The 18086-nt window shown below is 39.9% G+C and overlaps 2 protein-coding genes and 1 long non-coding RNA gene across 24 annotated transcripts in view; 2 read left to right on the forward strand and 1 right to left on the reverse strand.

The window, feature by feature from the left end:
* The window catches only part of TFPI (tissue factor pathway inhibitor), a 58700-nt gene extending 52529 nt beyond the window's left edge, over nucleotides 1-6171 (forward strand). For 13 of the 15 annotated variants that reach the window (XM_021540943.4, XM_085585328.1, XM_085585336.1 and 10 more), the window contains 2 exons: nucleotides 5339-5521; nucleotides 5887-6171. In XM_021540943.4, the coding sequence (XP_021396618.2) occupies nucleotides 5339-5521; nucleotides 5887-5999 (296 nt within the window). In that variant the 3' untranslated portion in view covers nucleotides 6000-6171. Of the gene's footprint in view, nucleotides 1-479; nucleotides 2695-5338; nucleotides 5522-5886 lie in introns of those variants that run through there. The other 2 variants (XM_085585327.1, XM_085585337.1) reach the window with 1 other exon arrangement.
* Nucleotides 5338-11399, reverse strand: LOC146766934 (uncharacterized). Its single transcript, XR_014956789.1, has 2 exons — nucleotides 11057-11399; nucleotides 5338-9654 (listed from the first exon to the last, which is right to left on the reverse strand). It is a non-coding gene; the product is annotated as an uncharacterized LOC146766934 (long non-coding RNA).
* The window catches only part of CALCRL (calcitonin receptor like receptor), a 64720-nt gene continuing 56165 nt past the window's right edge, over nucleotides 9532-18086 (forward strand). For 2 of the 8 annotated variants that reach the window (XM_021540938.4, XM_085585324.1), the window contains exon 1: nucleotides 11469-11603. Coding sequence is in view for 2 of the 8 variants with exons in the window: in XM_085585321.1 (XP_085441447.1) it covers nucleotides 15127-15338 (212 nt within the window). In the remaining 6 variants the exon portion in view is untranslated. The other 6 variants (XM_085585323.1, XM_077785154.2, XM_085585325.1 and 3 more) reach the window with 6 other exon arrangements.

An 18086-nucleotide genomic window follows, 5' to 3' on the forward strand; every position in this document is an offset into this window, starting at 1 on the left:
TGTGCACTTCCTAAAGTCCTGAAGAGCAAAGGCAGTGATGCATAATTCTTTCAGTCAAAATTAATATTTTTCTGAGGATCTAATAGGCAAGTGATATAAATTCTTTTCACCCACTAAAAGAGAACGACAACCTGGATTTTAGTATATAGCATAGTATAATATATTTAATACCATAATGTTTTTATTTTCACTGTGACCATATTAAACTCAGTTTTGGGTTGAATATAATCACAGTGAGTATGAATTAATTTAAAATGCTTTAATTTATTTAATTAATTTTAATTTAATTAATTCAAAATGTTGCCCCAAGGTATTTTTGCCCTATGTGTTATAATGCAGATGGGACTCTGGACATTTGCTGAGGAGGGATAGGCTTTAACAGTTCCAGCAGCTGGACACTGTCCACTGTAGATGGCTGGTGCTTGCTCATACTGTACAGGGAGATTGAATTTGAAGCATGTCATTTTTATGATCCACAGTTGTGCAAGAGGAAGCAACAAACAGTTGGAAAGAGCCTGAGCACTCTCACCAAGTATTTATGTTGCTTTTTTGCATTTGCACTTGCTTGTACTTTTAAGGACTGAGTGATGGCATAGAGACTGGCTAAGGTTTTGCATTTTATATGTTCTGTAAGATAGCAGGTGTGTAGGGGCATTCCTGTGCTCTTTGCTTAGAATGGAGTGTCTAATAAAGCATGAATGTGTGTTGTACCCTGTTTTTTTTCCTCCACTGCAATCTACAGGCACCGCTGGTTTGATCTAAGTTTCTGTACAGTTGTATTTGTTTGCCACATGCAAAGCACCAATGCACTCTCTTATTTAAATGAATGAACAAAAAAGAGTAAAGCTTTAGCAGCTTATTTTACTGGAAACTATGTGAATTACATCAGGTCTGGTAATAAGTCTGGGGACATTAAGGGGCATGCATGTTCCCTGAAGGTTTTTAGTCATAGTATGAATGCCTGGATCCTCCACACAGCTAACCTGTACCAGGAGAGGAGCATGCTTCTCTGTGTTTTCTCAGAGGAAATAGAAGGAGTTTTGATTGTGTCAGCAATTGCAGACTTTGAGGGTGAGAGGTGAGGGTAAGAGAAAGAGAACTGAAGATTGATGGAACAAAGAGTCAGTGTGGCAGAATGGGTTGGATGAGAAGCACAGCCATGGAATGACCAGGGAATTTCAGTGGAAAGTCTGAAGACCCAACAGGTTCTTCCTAATTGTGTGACCTTTGTCTTGCACTTGCCTGCCTCCTGCAGCCTCCTGCTTCTGTTTATCAGCTTGTACCCTTCAGGCTGCTGGAAGGGGCTGAAATCAGGTGCTTTGTGCAATCCCACTAGAGAGGAAGGCCAAAGCTGACAGCTGATTTCTCACAGACATGGAGAACACTGTCTCCATTGCTGCTGTTTTTAGAGGTGCAGCTATAAAATGAAGTTCCAGGGCAGAGACATATCACACAAACATGCAGGGTAGCTGTCTGCAGCTTTCTGTGAGGGACAAGAGTTTGACTTGACAAAGATGAGGATCAGGGTGAGCTGTTTGGAATGGAGTGGCTGATGTCCTTTTCCTCAAGCACAGGCAAATTGATCTACCATTGTAATATCAAATTGCTATGTATATTGGCCTGGATATGTATCTTTTTCAAAGAACTTTTTAAAAATGAAATATAATTTAGTTAATTTACATTAAAACATGAAAAAAAAATCACAAGGAGTTGTCTCTTATAGAATACCTCACAACTGACATGCTATTTCATCTTGATTTTAAGAAAAAAAAATATTGTTGGTATCTGTAACTCTGTAACAATATCAGGGTTTTAGATTTACAGTATAGTTCTTTATCTTCAGAAGATTAAACTGTTCTATGGCCAAATAAAGCAAACCATGAATACAGACATGAAGTTTCTAGCACTCTCAGCAATGAACTTTCTGCAGAGATTGAAGATTGTTCTGGTCTCACTTTGCTGAAACATCTATAATAACTTTTACTCTGTGCAAACTAAGAAAGAGTGAGGCTAAGAATCAAAGCTTTCATTTTGTGTGATCTATGGTAGAAAATTGCAATCACTATACATACATTTGATTTGTGACATTTGAGTGGGAGACAGGATTAAAAGTCAATTTTCAGCTCAGTGAATTTGGAATAGCACAAGGATGCAGGTCCTGTGAGTACAGAGTGAGGGTCATCTTTTGCTGATATAAATTGGCAAAGTTCTCTTTGCTTTAATGGATCTGCACCAATTTATACCTGTGGATTACTGTCAAGTGCAGATGACTCATTATTTTTGTAATAGCCTGTCCACTTGAAGACTCTTTTATTTTTGCTTTGCTGCAACCAGAAATGAGGAGCTGAAGTCTGCACATATTGAAAATCTGGCAATAAACCTGAAGCTTCCTGAATATCACACACTTGTGTTCTGGGAGAAATAATGCTCACTGTATCCCCTTTCCTCCCAAGATAACTTCAAACTTGTTTTCTAGCGTGAGTAATTAGCAGCCTGCTGCCACACCAGCCCTGCATAGCCTGAGGGATAAAGATTATTGTTGCAATGCGGAGTTGGTGTTATTTCTGATAAATGTGAGTCTGTATCTGGATGTATATTTTTCAGAGATTCTGAGGGTATGATCATGTCATCTGTTTGTACCTCAGGGGTCAGGAAAGGGCTGTATTATAGAAACTGAATCTTAAACCATACAATGTGTACCTCTTTAATATGGTTTTGCAGCTTGTGGGACTTTTGCTTCTTTCATTTTCTTTTTTTTTTTCTTGATAAAGAAAGCAGGAGAGAACTTTTCAACAACTCTCAGAAAAATGGGGTTGTAAAATGGAAACATTTGGGAGAGAAACTCAAGAACAGGTATAACAGCTCAATTTTCTGTTCCATCACATTCATAGATACAGCACTAGGAACTGGAGCTGAACAGAGACAACTCACCTGCTGTAATGTCCTGGTGACAGAGTTCACACACTGCCTCACAGGCTTCCACATTGTCCTGCCAATAGACACGCTGGGCATGACACAGGGAATGTTTTCTGCTTACCTAAAAGAAGTCAAGTCTTTTACTGATCAGTACATTCAAATAAATTTATAATTTTCATGGGCTTCAGCATAGAAGAGATGATGATAAGTTATTTAGTTTTTATTTAAAATAATCTTGTGTTGGGAAAAAAATGGCTCTAGATGGCAAAATTAAGAGATTTTCTTCACAGGCTGGTTGCTTCTGTGAGTGAAGAACGTGCAGGTATTTTGAAGATAAAAAAGGAACAGTGTTTGGTATTTAGGGTATTTATCTGACAATGATATAAGGAATAACATAACTTTTGGGAAGAATACAAGAGGGATTCTGAGTAGCACCTGGCTCTCTCTGGTGCACTGTATGTACACAGCCCCTGTTTACCTCATCACTGGTTCCATGGTTCCCCCAAATCTTGCAGTCATTGTGAGAACTCCTTCATGAGGGGACTGTGGACTCCCTGGAGATTTCTACATGACAGATAAGTAATTTACATTACAAAGTGTATGTTTGAATTCTCTGTTATAATTAACAAGCCTGTGCTGTTTGGCCCTTTGCTCACTGGCAAGCCTTTCTGCTCTGTTCTTTGTGGGTTCAGAAACTGGCAGGTTAAAATAGGTATGCTATGCTGAGCATATGCTTTGAAAAATAACATCCTCTCCAGCTAGAGAGAGATAAAATTAGTTCCAGGCTCAAGGGTTCTTAGAGCAGTACCAAAAGCATTGCCTTAGTTAATTGAACTACCATTTTCATAATAAAAACCAGTAGTTTTAATATAGTTTTTTCACACTGTGGGCTTCTACTCTGAACCCAGAGTGAAATTTATGAAAAGAAGTTAAGAGGTTCTCATTTTATAACTTGAAACTAACTTAGTATATCTTGAAAAAGCAACTCATTATTTGGTTTTTAAATTACAGAATTTATTTTTTTAATACTATGATGTTGCTAACACACCATTCTATTTCTTTCCTGGCAGCTTTTCATACTTTTTCACACCAGTTTAGCTATTATGCATTTCAGATTAACCTTTTTTTTTTTTTTGGCAGCTGTACCATATGTAAGATACCTAAGATGTAGCACGTGCTTTTTGGATATCTTGTCAGCCTCCTAAATTGCCCAGGTTTTAATGCATAACTTCTTGCTTTCAGCAACTCAGCTGCTTCCCACTTCTGTGACCACAGGATGTCTTCAGCTTTGCTGTAACCCAAATTATTTCCTCAAATTTTTACTTTGTTTTTCCACTGAACTCCTCCTGTGTGGCTTTGTATCTTCGAGTTCCATCTGACTGGCTTCCCATGTGCATTTATGCATTCATTTGTTGCATTTATGCATTCATTTATTGCATTTATGCACGCAGCTACCTCAGCTCTGCTGCTTCCTGAGGAAAAATGGTGCTCTTTTGGTTTCCACATAACTGGTGATATAATGGCTCCTGTTCAGCTTCTTGCAGCCTGTGCAGCAATTTTATCAGTTCCCATTTGTGTATGAGTCACTCTTTGGTGATAGATGATGGAGTTCTTCCAGGTTTGGGAATTCTGGATTTGCTTCTTGAACTAGTTCCAGTGCCCAGGTCCTTTGGGTGTCTCAGGTTCACCCTCCAGTGTTTCAGTTCTCCCTTGCAGCGACCCTGAAGGAGCAAACCACCAGCCTCTCCTTGGAATGGTAAAATCCTGCCAGCAGCTCTAACACACCAGCAGCTCCATTTATTTGTTCACCTCTTTTTCACATTCAGTCCTTTTTTTCATCTGCAAGTTACCAGCTCTCATTTTATAACTGCTGAATGGCTGCTGACAGATCCTGTCACTTGGGTAATTTTCTGTAGTAATTCAAAAAACTCAGCACCAAGGTATTGAATCTTACATTGGAAATTCTGGGTGCTTTTGCCTTCTCCTAGGTTTCAGAATGTCTAGCAGTGATTCACTCTATTAATTATTAGAAATTTTTACCATATTTTTAAAGCTATCCACATTTATTTCACATCACATTCTACAAGTGCTTCACTTGAAACTCCTCAAAATGAATTTGTGTGCTCTCTCCTATGGCAGAAATGGCAATTTTATCACTAACAACACAGGTAAAGGTATAGCTTCCAGGTAAGCATTTGCTGGAAATCCAAAGACAGAATGACAATTTACTCTGCTTTGTTTTTGGGTTGTTTTTTTTTTTCTTGTTTTTTTTTTTTCCTGTAATCATGAAAAGATGCTTATGCCAAGTATCTTGGATTTTCAGGAGAGCAGAATTACATTTGCCAGCAAAAATTTCAAATAATATTGACCTAAAACTGAAAACATGCAGTGTTGTCTCACTTTGTTTTCTTGGTACTTCCAGAACCCCCTCCTATCCCTTCTTTGTGCATGACCCCCATGGACAGAGGGCTTTGCAGAGCCAAAGAATTGAGATTTTTCTACAACTTCTCGACTGGAAGGTGTCGCCCATTTAGCTACAGCGGTTGTGGTGGGAATGAGAATAATTTCATCTCCAGAAGGTCGTGTTTGAGGATCTGTAAGAAAGGTATGGGAAGTGATTCTGCCCCCGGCTATCGTTAAGAGGTAAATATTGTGTGGGTCAAAACATTCTCTTGCCACTTCTGGTAGTGAGGAATGGCCTGATCAAAAGTAAGAGTTGAAAGTCTCAGAAAAATGAAAATGGAAATCAGGAGAGACACAGAGCTAGACAGAGAAGGAGGGGCAGTAATTGCAATGTAAAAGAACAGCAAAAATGCAACTTGGCATTGGTCAGGCATATGAAGATTTTAGGTAAGACAATGTTTTTTTTCTTTTTTTTTTTTTTTTTCAGATTAATTGAAACAAGCCTTGTCTCTTATTTCTGATAATCTTGGATGTCTTCTAATCTTACTTTGTTAATTTTACCTTTAGGATTCAGTAAGAAAAAAGGTGAAAGAAGATTTATAAAAATCAAGAAAAAAAGAAAGAAACAGCCAGTAAATGCTCTGGGCATGGAAATCATCCCTGAAATAATGCAACTTTGATTTTTTTTATGGAAATGTGATGTAAACTGCTCTTCACTTGTGAATTAAAACCTTCAGTGTACACCATTAAAGTATATTTACTGATTATTTTGATTATATATTGTAAGCTGCTTATATTTTTTTATGTATTCCTCAATCATGTTTAATAAACATTACCTTTTACTTTGCTAAAGGCTTAAATTGAAGTTTGCTTGCATATAATTGTCAGAGCTGCAGCAGGACAACAAATGGTGTGAGTGAATGGTTAAAATGCAGAGAAGATTCAAATTTAATTTCTTACCCCATTATTTTTGAATTCTGTTTTTGTACTAAAGAAAGCTTAATGTTTGTGAAAGAATAATCACTAGTCAAGCATGGTTGTTTCAATCATCAATTAAAAGATAGGTGTATTGCTATAAAAAGGAAATATGCACTAGGTTTATTTTAATCAGATTTATTTTAAGTTATGCAGGACTGGATTTAACTCGATTGAAGTGCATATAATTAAAGTACTGTAAAATGAATATGAAATCAGGATTAACTCACAAAAATCCATAAAGGGAGTGTTAAAGCTGTGAAGATGTATAGTAGAGTGGCAAATTTGTGGTAAGATTTATAATTGTATGTGTTGGGGTCATTGATTTTTATCCTTGCTATGGATCTGGACTCATGGCTAAATTTTACCTCTGAAATTGTAAAAAAATATGCGTTCTATATACCAGAATGAGGAGATATGTAAAATCAGATTTTTATACTGAAATTTTAACTAAATCTCTTTTCTGGTGCTTAAGTCCTTTCATGGCTCTTTCAGTCTAGGATGCATTAATTCTGATTTGAAAGATTCTCAAGGAACAGGAGTTTACAGCAGAGAGCACTTATGTAGAGCCTTGTCATATAAAATGTATGAGCACCACAGACTACCACTGCAATCACCACATCAATCAGACAAGTGCAGTTCTGCCAGGTAACCTATAAACTCCACAGGCTCCTAGCCACAGAATTAATTTGGTGCATTTTGTCTCCTGGTTTCGGTTTCAATTTGATACCTTCCTGTTCTGGTTCATCACTCTGCCCTCTCTCTCCAGGTTTTCCTGCTCTTCATGCACCAGGAGTCGAGTCTGTAGGTGTGGGTGCCCTGCAGAGGAGCAGAGCAGTAGGGTCAATACTCAGACCAGCTGGAATCCCTCACTGCAGATAAGTGGAGAACCCATGGATTAAACTGCTCCCAGGCCTCTCCACTTGTCCCATGGCACAGCAGCTCATGTGGCCTCCCCAGGGCGAGTGGATTTAGGCACACTAGGGGTGGGAGGGTCAATATTTGCATTATTGGTTACTCTGCTTCTGCACTGACACAGCCTGTGTCTGCCAGGCTGGGGATGCAGCTGAGGGCATACCTCCCTTAGTCTGCATTTTATAGTCAAGCCAGTAAAAACATCTGATCTTCCACTCTTAGTTGTAAAAATTTCTCATGGGCTGCCAGCATTAAAGCTTACATAATTGCTAGATTCCATGATGCAGCTCAAAGGGAGGCAGAGCTGAAGTGACTGCATTAAACTAAAACATCTAGGGCTTTCATGTAAAAGACAAGAAAACTCATTAAGCTGTCCCACCAAGAACATTGAAAAGGATTTGTAAGATTTGTGAGATTGATTAGATTACAAACTAGAATGATGAACTTTCTAAAACAGAATGTTTTGAAATGAGACAATAGATATAAAATGTTAGGAAAGAAAAGATTAATTTGTATGCAGATTATATTGTGATTCCTGTGTCATTTCATGACAGCGTCTCTCCTTCAGGCTCCCTCTTGTTCCAGCAACTTTTCCATGGCTGCCTTGATTCAACATCTACAAAACCCACATGGGAAAAAAGATCTAGGGAAAAAAAAAATCATCCTTTCTGTCCCAGCAGAAGCCTGGCTGTGTGGCTGCTCTCCATTTTATAAACTTCCTTCTCTCTGAGCTCTACTGCAGACTAACAGGGTCTCCTCACTGAGAGGGATCAGCTGCTCCCAGGACTGTGAGACTCCTCCAGGACTGCTGTAGCTAGGATAGGACTCACAGGTACTCTCCCATCCTCTCATACCCCACTTAACATTGTACTGGAGAAACTTCTTGTGCTGCTGTGGTATGTCTTGTAATAGCAGCAATTAAGGGATCCAGTGAGGTCTCTGTTGTGTCATTGTTGAGAGAGGAGGGAAATGGTACAGCTAGCATCTCAAGAGTACCTCTCTTTCAACTGACTAAGAAAACATTTCATAGTGATTCATCTGTCAGGCCTGTTACTTGGTGCAGTGAGAATCAAGACTGCAGTGTCACAGACTGTAAAGACCTGATTATAATCAAGATTTGATTAGAGAGTGCAGGCTGCTCACAGCTGTGTGTGCAGTTTGGCCACCACACCAGCTATCCAGCTGTTTTTGTTTAGCTCAACAGTACATAGAGATATTTTTTTCCCATAAAAAGTCCAAACTGCAACGTGAAATGATCTTCAACATAATAAGATTCTTTTGTGCCCTTCTGCTTAATTCACTTCTTTTTGCTTCTGTACCTCCCATAGCTGCAGAACAATCAAATCCAATAAGAAAAAAAGATCTACGCATTTCCCAAAGACAACTAAAGGATGAGCAAGGGCATAATTGAGGCACAACACAGGAAAAGGTATGGGTCAGGTGCCAGAGTGGTGAGGCAGTCAGAAGATGAGGCTGTGCTAAGGTGCTACGGTGACTGTACAGTTCCACTTGACTAGAGTCCATTCATCCAGTCATTTCATTCCAGAATTTTCTCCAGTTGCTTTGGGAGGGGAAATGCAGAGTGCTGTGAAATTTCTCCCACGCTGTTTGGTAACAGCCAACAAGCTGAAGCAGTTTCACAGAGGTTTTGATGAGTTTCCATATATCATCTGATCTGCAATAACTTGGTATGTGCTCTTAATCCACACAAATGATATCAAAATATTTTTGAGAAAAAATTTAGTGTCCTTTTGTTAATTCTCTTTTTTCCTCACATTTGTACTGGTATGCCCTCCTTTTTCTCATTTTTATTTTCTACCTCCTGCTTGAGTTTTATTTATGGTTCACTTGAGCCAGAATTTCTCCCTGCATCTCTAATCCCCTTACTTTCTCAAAGCTATAGTTATTTTTTTATTCACATTTTGAGCATGTTTCCAGCTTCTACCTTCTGAAACTTAGTGAAGGAGACCTAAGGGTTGCGTTTCCTAACCAGATGTTTTCAATGGTGTCTCCACAGAAAGAGCGGGCTTTATGTGAAGCAGAGCTGTATGCGTGTGGTTAGGGGGTGTTCACACAGGGCAATTAATTCCCGCATTAATTAATTCCCGAATTAATTAAGAGGGTAAATCCTTGTGCAGGTAAATCCTGCGTTTATGCCCCGTGCGGCCGCGAGAGGGCGCCAGCGGCGCGGCGAGCGCCGGGCGGGATGGCTCTGCTGGAAAAGGGGGAATTCCCTGGATTTATCTTCTTCTCTCGCTTTTAAGCCTTTTTCGGTCCCACTCCAGGGAGGTTTGCACATTTAGGTCCCCTTGAACTGCTCCTTCCTTAGCTGTCGGCAAGAAGGGCACCTGTACGGGCGTGATTTACGCAGCCAGGGACGGGGAGATACAGGGGAGCCGCCACTCTCAGAAGTGCAAGCTGCAACAACGGAGGGGTCTCGGGGATCTGTAGGGTATGAGTAAGTAAGTTTTAATGTTATCTAATCAGTAGAATATAAAACATTGTAAAAATAAGCTCCAAAACCCCCCCGAGCGAGCAACCAAAAAAAAACCCCACCAACAGAAATGCTCACACAAAAATCCAGTGACTTTGACAAGCCAAATGAAGCATGGCCTGTGTAATACGTGTTTAGCTAATTCAGGTGCCTGTCTTGGAGCTGTGAGCTTGGCTGGAATACATGGATTATTCTCTAAACTGGAGTGTGTAATGTACCCTGTTGCAATCTTCAACCCAGACCTAACTGGTTTAAAGCAATGCTACCAGGCTCATTCCTGGTGAAATTCCTGTACCTGAGATGACACCACTTCTTTTAGAGAAGTTAATTTCCATTGCTGTTCAGAATCAGAGCTCATCCACAGTTTATATGTGTTTACATTGCCTAGAGGTTCAGAGTGACAGTCCTTAGTTCTTCACTGATTATAAAACTCAGACATTCTCCTGTTGATGAGAGATGAAGCACCAGTTCTCACATGTGCCAAATGAGTATCCAAGCCTGCTTTTTTGGTAATCCTGGAATGGGATTTCACAAATTGTATTGTCTAGGGACCATTTGGATTTAAAGTATGCCTGGCCTTCTTTTTCCTCTTCCAATTTTTCCTGACCCTGGATTTGGGCTGGGTTTTATTGAAGTTTTTTGTTTGTTTTTATGTTTATATTTCCCCCTTAGCTTTTTGTTCCTTGCTGTTTTCAATGCCCAGGTAAATTCTTTCATTCAGTTCACAGTGTGTTCCACAAATTATTCTGCTGGAGGAAAAGTGGATAAGTGACAGCTAGCAAGAAACAAGCAGAATATTTTATGTTGTTTTATGAGCAAATTCAGTGGTATAATTTTGATAAAACCTTGTGACAGTGTGATTTTTGGGAGGTTCTTGTGGTATTCCCTAAGGAGTACTGGTGTTACAGGTGTTCTTATAATTTCAGTTTGATGCTTGATGAACTCCCCATTTGTTCAGCATAGTTTTCCTGTGTATACAGTAACTGGTTATTGGTTTAGAGGGCACAGATTCTGTCCATAGTACAGGGAATTGATTGTATAAAAAATATTTGTAGTTTCTGGTACAATATTCTTTGAAGCTAGTGGAAAGACTGCTATCCATTTTGTTTTGTCCTGTGTCATGGCAGTTTTCAAACCATTCATACTTGTGCTTTCACATCACCAGTGTTTAGAAAAAGATAGCGTAGAGATCAGCAGTAGCAATGTTCCTGTTGCTTTTTTTCCTATATACTTCTTGATAAGTCTTGATACTTCAAAGACTTATTTCTTTAATACTTTTTTTTTGTACCCAAGAAAAAAAATAGTAGCACTGTAAATTATGTGCCTGATTGTGATTGAAAAATTGAATCTGACCTGTGCAGCTGCTTTACGTCTGAGGAATAAAGGGAATTTCTGTGCAGAGCTTGTCAGCCCTTACGGTATGGGATGTCATGCAGAGCCGGTGGGTCAGGTCAGGCATACTGAGGAGCGATGCAGCTCTCGTGTGCTCTGAAACTAATCTGTTTCTATGGGTCTAGCTGGAGGAGGACGGCGAATCTCAGTGGCTCGATACGCGAAAGGACAGGTCCCGTGGTCTCCTCCTAGCAGCAGAGCGGCGAGCGAGCGCCTTGCGGGCGGAGCTGCGCCGGCCGGGGCCAGCCGGCAGCGCCGGGGCTCGGACGCCGCTGCGGAGCCCCGCTTCCCCGGGCCACGCCGTGCGGGAGAGCAAAGTGAGTGCCGCGGCCGCAGGCGGGGTCGGGTGATGTAACAGGAAGCGCTGATGCTCGGCCGCCGCTCCGCGCTGCTCGGACACGCTCCCGCAGCAGCGCCGCTCCGCCGGGACAGCGCTCCGGATTGCGGAGCCTCGGGAGAGGCGGCCCCGCTCGCTCTGCCCCGCGGCGCTCCCTGCAAGCAGGGCTCGGTGAGTGGCTTCATTGGGCTCCTCGTTCTGCCGCCGTGACACCGCAGCGGGCGGCGGGACCGCGGCTCTGCCCCGACCCCGGCGGGCGATGCGGTCTGCGCCCGCACAGCCTGCGAGGAAAACCTTCGCTCGATTTTAGCGAGCGAGGTGTTGGGCTGATTTTATAACCGGTGGTGTTATGGTCTACGCTCGGTAGGATAGATAGAGAGAAAATGCCCAAAGTAGCGCTTTAAGGATTCTGCCTGAAACCTAATATTAACTAACCAAATCTCTGTCTTCACATCTGGAGAGAATTAGAGACTCGTTGGCTTGAAAAGGGTCCTTAAGACTAATTCAGTACAACTGCAGCTCTTTCAATAGAGGCTGAATTAGGTGATAAAGTGGTGTAGGTTTACTTACCGAGTATTTCTCTAAACTTATTCTACCAGAAAGAGGTCACACTTGAGTTGTTTCATAATTAGGTTTTGCGTTGTAATTACACAACTTAAAAGATAAAGCTACTGTTTTGTTTGGGCTTTCTGTTTGCTTCAGGAAAAGTTGGGTTGCTTTGAAGGCTGCACGCCTGCCGGCACGTTACTGTTTGAGGTTTTTGACCGCAAACACCGAGGTGATTTATTGACAGCTAAATGCCCACTTTTCCTTCCTTAGAGAAACTATTGAACGGTGGCAAGTGTGTGATGCCGTGCTTTCAATTGCCAGCTGATAGGCAGTTAACGTCTTGACACTCCTTAAGCTTTCCAAAACAGATGTGGTACCCTCCCGTTTTACAAATGCGGTTGCAGTGCTGAGATTGGGAATTCTAGTCATTTGCTCGTGTGGTAAGAAAGGGAGCAATAGAACCAGGAAAATAAATCTTGTTAGGCTGTAAATCACACCTGGATTTGATCTACAACTAATCCTTCAGTTATCCATGCAGTTTATAAGAGAAGAGAATGAAATTGTTATAAAAATAACTGAGGGTTTTTTTTGTCTTTACCTTAATAAACTTACACCAGGTACCTTGGGGATGGACTTTGCTGCTCTTACAATTGTGCCAATGCAATCTTCTCACTCTTAATGTGCCTGCTGGGGATCTTGTCATTCCCTTACACTAGTAATGCTTCTAACAGTTGAAAACTCTGAATCTGAATCTGAGGTCCTCTCGGTGCATGGGAAGGAGACACTCTAGATTAATGTAAGACCACATCTGAAAACAGATGTGTTTTCTTTTAAAGTACATATGCTGTGGTACTATGTGAAATCCTTAGTTTTAAAAAGTTATCTGTATTAGCATGGTATTTTCTTCTCTAGTTTGCTTAAACTCTCATTATTTCACTGTATATAGAAGCAATCCCAAAGTCTTTATCCAACTTTGGGAATCTGCACAAAAGGCACTTGGTGACACTAAGTCAATAGAGATGGCACTTCACATAAACGGTGCTTATGTTAAATGACCAGTGCAGTGGGAACAACTGTCTTTAGAAGTATACCAGCTAAATGATTTAGATTCTTATTTTTTGTTCTTCATAGGCAACTGGTGTATGTTGAAGTGGGTCTGCCCACAGAAGATATGCCAGGCATGTGCATGTTTGCAGGCTGTATGTCAGAATCTATGTTGTTTGCAGGTTAAGCAAAGACAGGCAGGGCTGTCTTTGCTTAAGAAGAGTGTGACTGCATTTTTTACTGGACAAAACTGAGTACCTGATAGATTGCAGATTCAAGAATTGCTTTATGTGTGTCCTTTCAACTTCAAATGTTACTGCATACTGAATTTCTGATCATTTGGAGTCAATCTCTGCCTTAAGAGATATAGTACTTGTCCCTTTGAATAGGCTTTTCTTGATACAACACAACTGTTGAAACCCTGGCCCACTGAGAGCCAGTGGGAACTTTTCCACTGACTGTCAAAGGGCAAGACATTCCTAAATGTGGGTATTTTTCTGCTGAAGGAATTACACATAGATGGTCAGCCATCCAGGGACTTTACATTCTGCTGTCTGTTGGCAGCTGTTTTTTTTGGTAATTTCTGTAATTTTGGAGCACTTCAGTTGAAAAACATGATCTGAAAAACAGAACTGCATGTGTCTCGCTGGGTGACCGGTGCCTTACCTGGGTCAGTAAAGGGACTTACTCTGAAAAATACAGGATTGTTCCATGGGCTGTCTGGGTATTGCAGCTCAGATTATAGACCAGGATACAACTGAGAGTAAAACTGAGGGAAGAAAGCACATTAACAAATTTCCTTTGACATCTATATAGTTACTAACTTGCATTTGAGGTAATCATCTTTCTCCAGTAGCATTCCTGGCTTGTGCAGGAACTTGGTAGGACTGGACTCACAGAAGTACATGAAGCCATGCAGTCATGCAATTAAAATGGGACCATGGTCATTTGGAAGAAATGATGTGTTTTATACCGATATGTTTTAATAATAACATGTATTCAGTGATATTTAAAAGAGGTGTATCTAGTCACTGCTATAGTAACTGTTGAACATAAGCTATCAAAGCCATTGAGGGAAGTTGTCCAATGAGAAGACAAGTCTACAGTTAGGAAAACAAAGCAGGATTTCTCCTTAAGAAGTTGTTCCCATCTGTTGCCAGTGTGTTTATGATGTTCTTGATTTGGTACCAAAGCCCCTTCAGTGCTTCTGAGCAGCTGCCACCCCTGTGGCACACACACAGTGTTTGCCTTGCCTCGGTGCCCTGGCCAGCCCTGCTCTGCAAGCCTGGGCAGCTCTGTCACTGAGCTTCATGTGCAGCAGTTTGCTCAGCCAGGCTCTGCACTTATTGAAAACAGCCTTTGCTTGCTCGTGGAACTGCTCTGTCCCTGGGAAGTATTTTAAGTGATTGGTGTAGCAAATTGTCAGAGCTCTGGAATTAACTATATGCTTGGTACTGCTGTGTCGAGGAAGGAATGAATACTGCTGCTACCAAAACAGATGTGAGTTGGCAAACGAATAGCTTTTAGCCAGTAAAATAAGTGTGGTTTTATATGTGTTTTTATGTCTTAGACATATAATAATATATTTAGTACATTATTTCTACGAACAACATGTGCAGGTCCATTGCATGCTGATTTCCATTATTGCCAATGTAGCAACTAAAGAGAGAACCTAAGTTTACAAAGAAACTTTCAAAGGAAATTAACCTTATCCTTTATTTGGAAAACCGGGAATCAGACGTGCTAATAATCTGAACTGCATGTGTCTGAATGCTGCATCTTTCTAATGTTCAAAACAAAAATGAGAAAGCTTTCTGCATGTGAACACAACCCCTTTTTTTACTTTTTGTATTCATGTTGGCATTTCTGATGTTTTCAGTATAAAAACTTGTACAAAGAGCAGCAGAAAATAGCCTTTTTCTTACCTGATACCTTAATGGAGAATTCCACAGCCAGTGTGGTACAATAGAAGATGTTATGAAATTGAATTCTATTAGACCATTTCTTTTTAGCAACACTTTTTGTTCTATTTTAGAATGTGGGCAGAGCTGAAAGGCTAAACTTTCACATTTTCAAAGTTTTGTTTTAACAGTTGTCTCTCATGCTTCAGTCTCCCAAGTTTGTTTATACTGTTTACATTTTCCCAGCAAAGTCATCCTTTTTCTGCCCTAGCTCTGTGCAAACACTTTCAATCATTTCTGCAGTATGGAAACATGCAATTGAAATGCACTTAACTCATTGTAATGCACCAAAAAAGACTTTCCATGAGAGAAACCATGTTATTCCTTGGAGAAAAGAAATCAGACTCTTGTGGTAAGTTTGCATGTGTGTCTGAGGCTATTACCTTTTAGTATATCCTAGGTGTCACTCAAGCCTTTTCTAGCAGTTCTGGCTATTTGTAACTTGTATCTGACCATTCTAACTGGATTTTAGAAAATAGAACAATGTTGCATATCTGGTTTTACGTCTGGGTCACGAAGGCTACATTTAAAAAAATATCCCCCAAAAATTAGTGATGATTGTGTTTAATGAAGCTCATGCCAGTCTGACTTCCCTTGTATTACCATGAACAAGGAGCCAACCAAAGAAATTAGTAATTTTTTTCTTTTGGTTATTTTGGTTATTATATTCAAAGCACCTACACCTACCTCCTACACTGTTGTTTACCATCAGCTGTGTTTAGGCTGACTATCTTATGTTCCTAAAAACTGCAGCATCTTTTTCACCTATTCTTTGATATTCTCAGCTTGAAAACTGCACTGTTTTGAGTGTTTGTATGGGCACAAAGCATCCCTTTTTGAATTACCATTTATATTTTCTCCTTACTTTTTTCCTCTCCCATTACAGTGGTAAATTCTTGCCAATTGATTTTCATAAATTTTATGTTATCCCAATACTGGCAATTCTGGTAGAGTTTTAGCGTTTCATTAAAGTAAAGCAATGGATGCACTGAGAACATGTTTGTTATACCTGAACTAATTTGTTTTAGGATTTAAAAGTATTTTTTCCATATTAATATTTTCAGAAATTAATGTAATTTTTCACCAAATGTTATGTGCTAGAATCCTTCCTAGATAGAAATTTAAAAATGTACTTTCCAGAAATGAGTAAGACCTTTAGACATTATATTTACTTCTTCCGTGGTTGCATCTATGTGTTTGTTTAGTACCCTAAATGGAGGGAAACTATTCTGCTCTGCAGTCTTTTATTACTAAAATGGCACGTTTTTGCAATTATTATCCTGAGATATTCTGTATAATGGCAATATCTGCCCTTTAGTTTCAGTTAGTGAAATCCAGCAGGTGTCACTCTGGGGATTAAATAAGAAATATTATACAGAGATAAGCTTTTTTAGGAGAATTTAGAAGTATTTATCTTAATACATTTTTCCAGAATAATTTTTTGACCAGGCATGCCTCCTTAAGTCTGAAATTTGGGGTTTTTTTTAGTTATATGATTTAATGGGTGTAGTCATCTTTCTGTGTGTCCCCTTGAACATGAAAAAAGACAGGTCAGAACTTGTACCCACAGATGAACAGCTGAAACATAAAGAGCTGTGACTCTGTTCAATATTGCCTTGATGATGTTAAAAAAAATGTGTTTTTGTCATCTTCTTTGGGGACAAAACTGTTCTTTTTGGTGGTGAACATTCTTTTGCACAAATAATGTGTTTTCAGCTGTGATGAAGTTAAGGAGAGGTGCTTCTGCAAGTGACTTACATATTGAGACAGTCTACATACTCTTTGTGTTTGACATATCTGAAATTGGTATGTGAGGTGGTTAATCATCCAAACTCTCACAGTAAAAAAAGTTTGGGGAGGACAGACTTTGCTGTGTGCCATGAGTTTCAAGTAAAAGTCAATGCTGAATTTTTTGGTGTGGGGAAAAAAAAGTGACTGGTTTATTGCTTAGTGTTTCTTTAGGGAATCATGCAGTAATGTTGTATTGTGGTGGATTTTTACATGAGTGCGGCACTCAATATTCTGGGAATTTCATATTGTGTGGAATAGGAATGCGATCGTTAAAAATTTGTGGGTTTCTAGAGGGGATTGTTGTTTATTTCCCAGACCATGTTAATTCCACCTTAAAAAGAAACAAATACCTCAGCAGGCATCTCTGGAAGGCAACCCACAAATACAAGTCTCTCTTTAAATGGAAAGAAGCTTTTTTTATAAATACATGCACACATTAATGTATTTTTACATATGTGTACATATTTTTACAGATATGTATTTTATATGTGTATTTTAAAAATAATCTCATTTTAGAACTTGTAACCTCAGCCTACTTTAAACAATCCGGTTTCCTTTCTCTCACTTCTTTCTCCTGTTTAAGCCCCCATCCTGTTCCGTTTTTGATTCTATTCAACTTCCTTTCCTGTGATGACTCTGAGTGAGTCACTTTGCCAGGCATTAAGAATGTGGCTTGACAATATTTCCAACAGCTTATCCTATGCTGGCTCATGCAGATGAAATTAACCTCTTGCCTTATCCTTCCTCTCAGAGAAATGTCTGTCTTCACACGTCCAGTTTCTTGGAAGGGGAAGGTGGGGGTGGGAACCCTTTCCATAAATGACCGTGGTGAACTTCAGAGGCATCTCCCTTGCAGAGCGCGTGCACCGTACCATCGGCGTGGGGAACCTCTCTAACATTGGTTTAGTGTGTACTGGGCAAAAAGTTAGCTTCAACAAGTTCAGGAAAGCCAAATTAAGGCTCTTTCCTGTGTGCTGTTCAAGTACTCTCTGCGTGGCTACCACTGCACATTCTTCATTCTTTATTAAATGTGCTGTTTATTGCATTAAAATGTGTGGAGGGCCACCAGGACTGCGCTGGGTTTGTGTGTGGCTGGCAGCAGCTGGGGAAAAAGCACATGCTAAGTAAGCACTTAAAAACTGAACTGAGATGCTGCCTTTCTTGTGGTTATGTTTGTAGTGTGGGGCTTGAGGGGGAGGGTTTGTTTTTTGTTTTTTTTTTTCTTTGTTTTGCTTTGGTTTTTTGGTGTTTTTTTTATCTTTCCTCTCCAGTTTTAGAAGAAGTGGGTGAAGAGGGATTTTAAAAAATG

This window comes from Lonchura striata, chromosome 7 (assembly GCF_050655825.1).
Source record: "Lonchura striata isolate lonStrDom1 chromosome 7, ASM5065582v1, whole genome shotgun sequence".
Taxonomy (NCBI): Eukaryota; Metazoa; Chordata; class Aves; order Passeriformes; family Estrildidae; genus Lonchura; species Lonchura striata.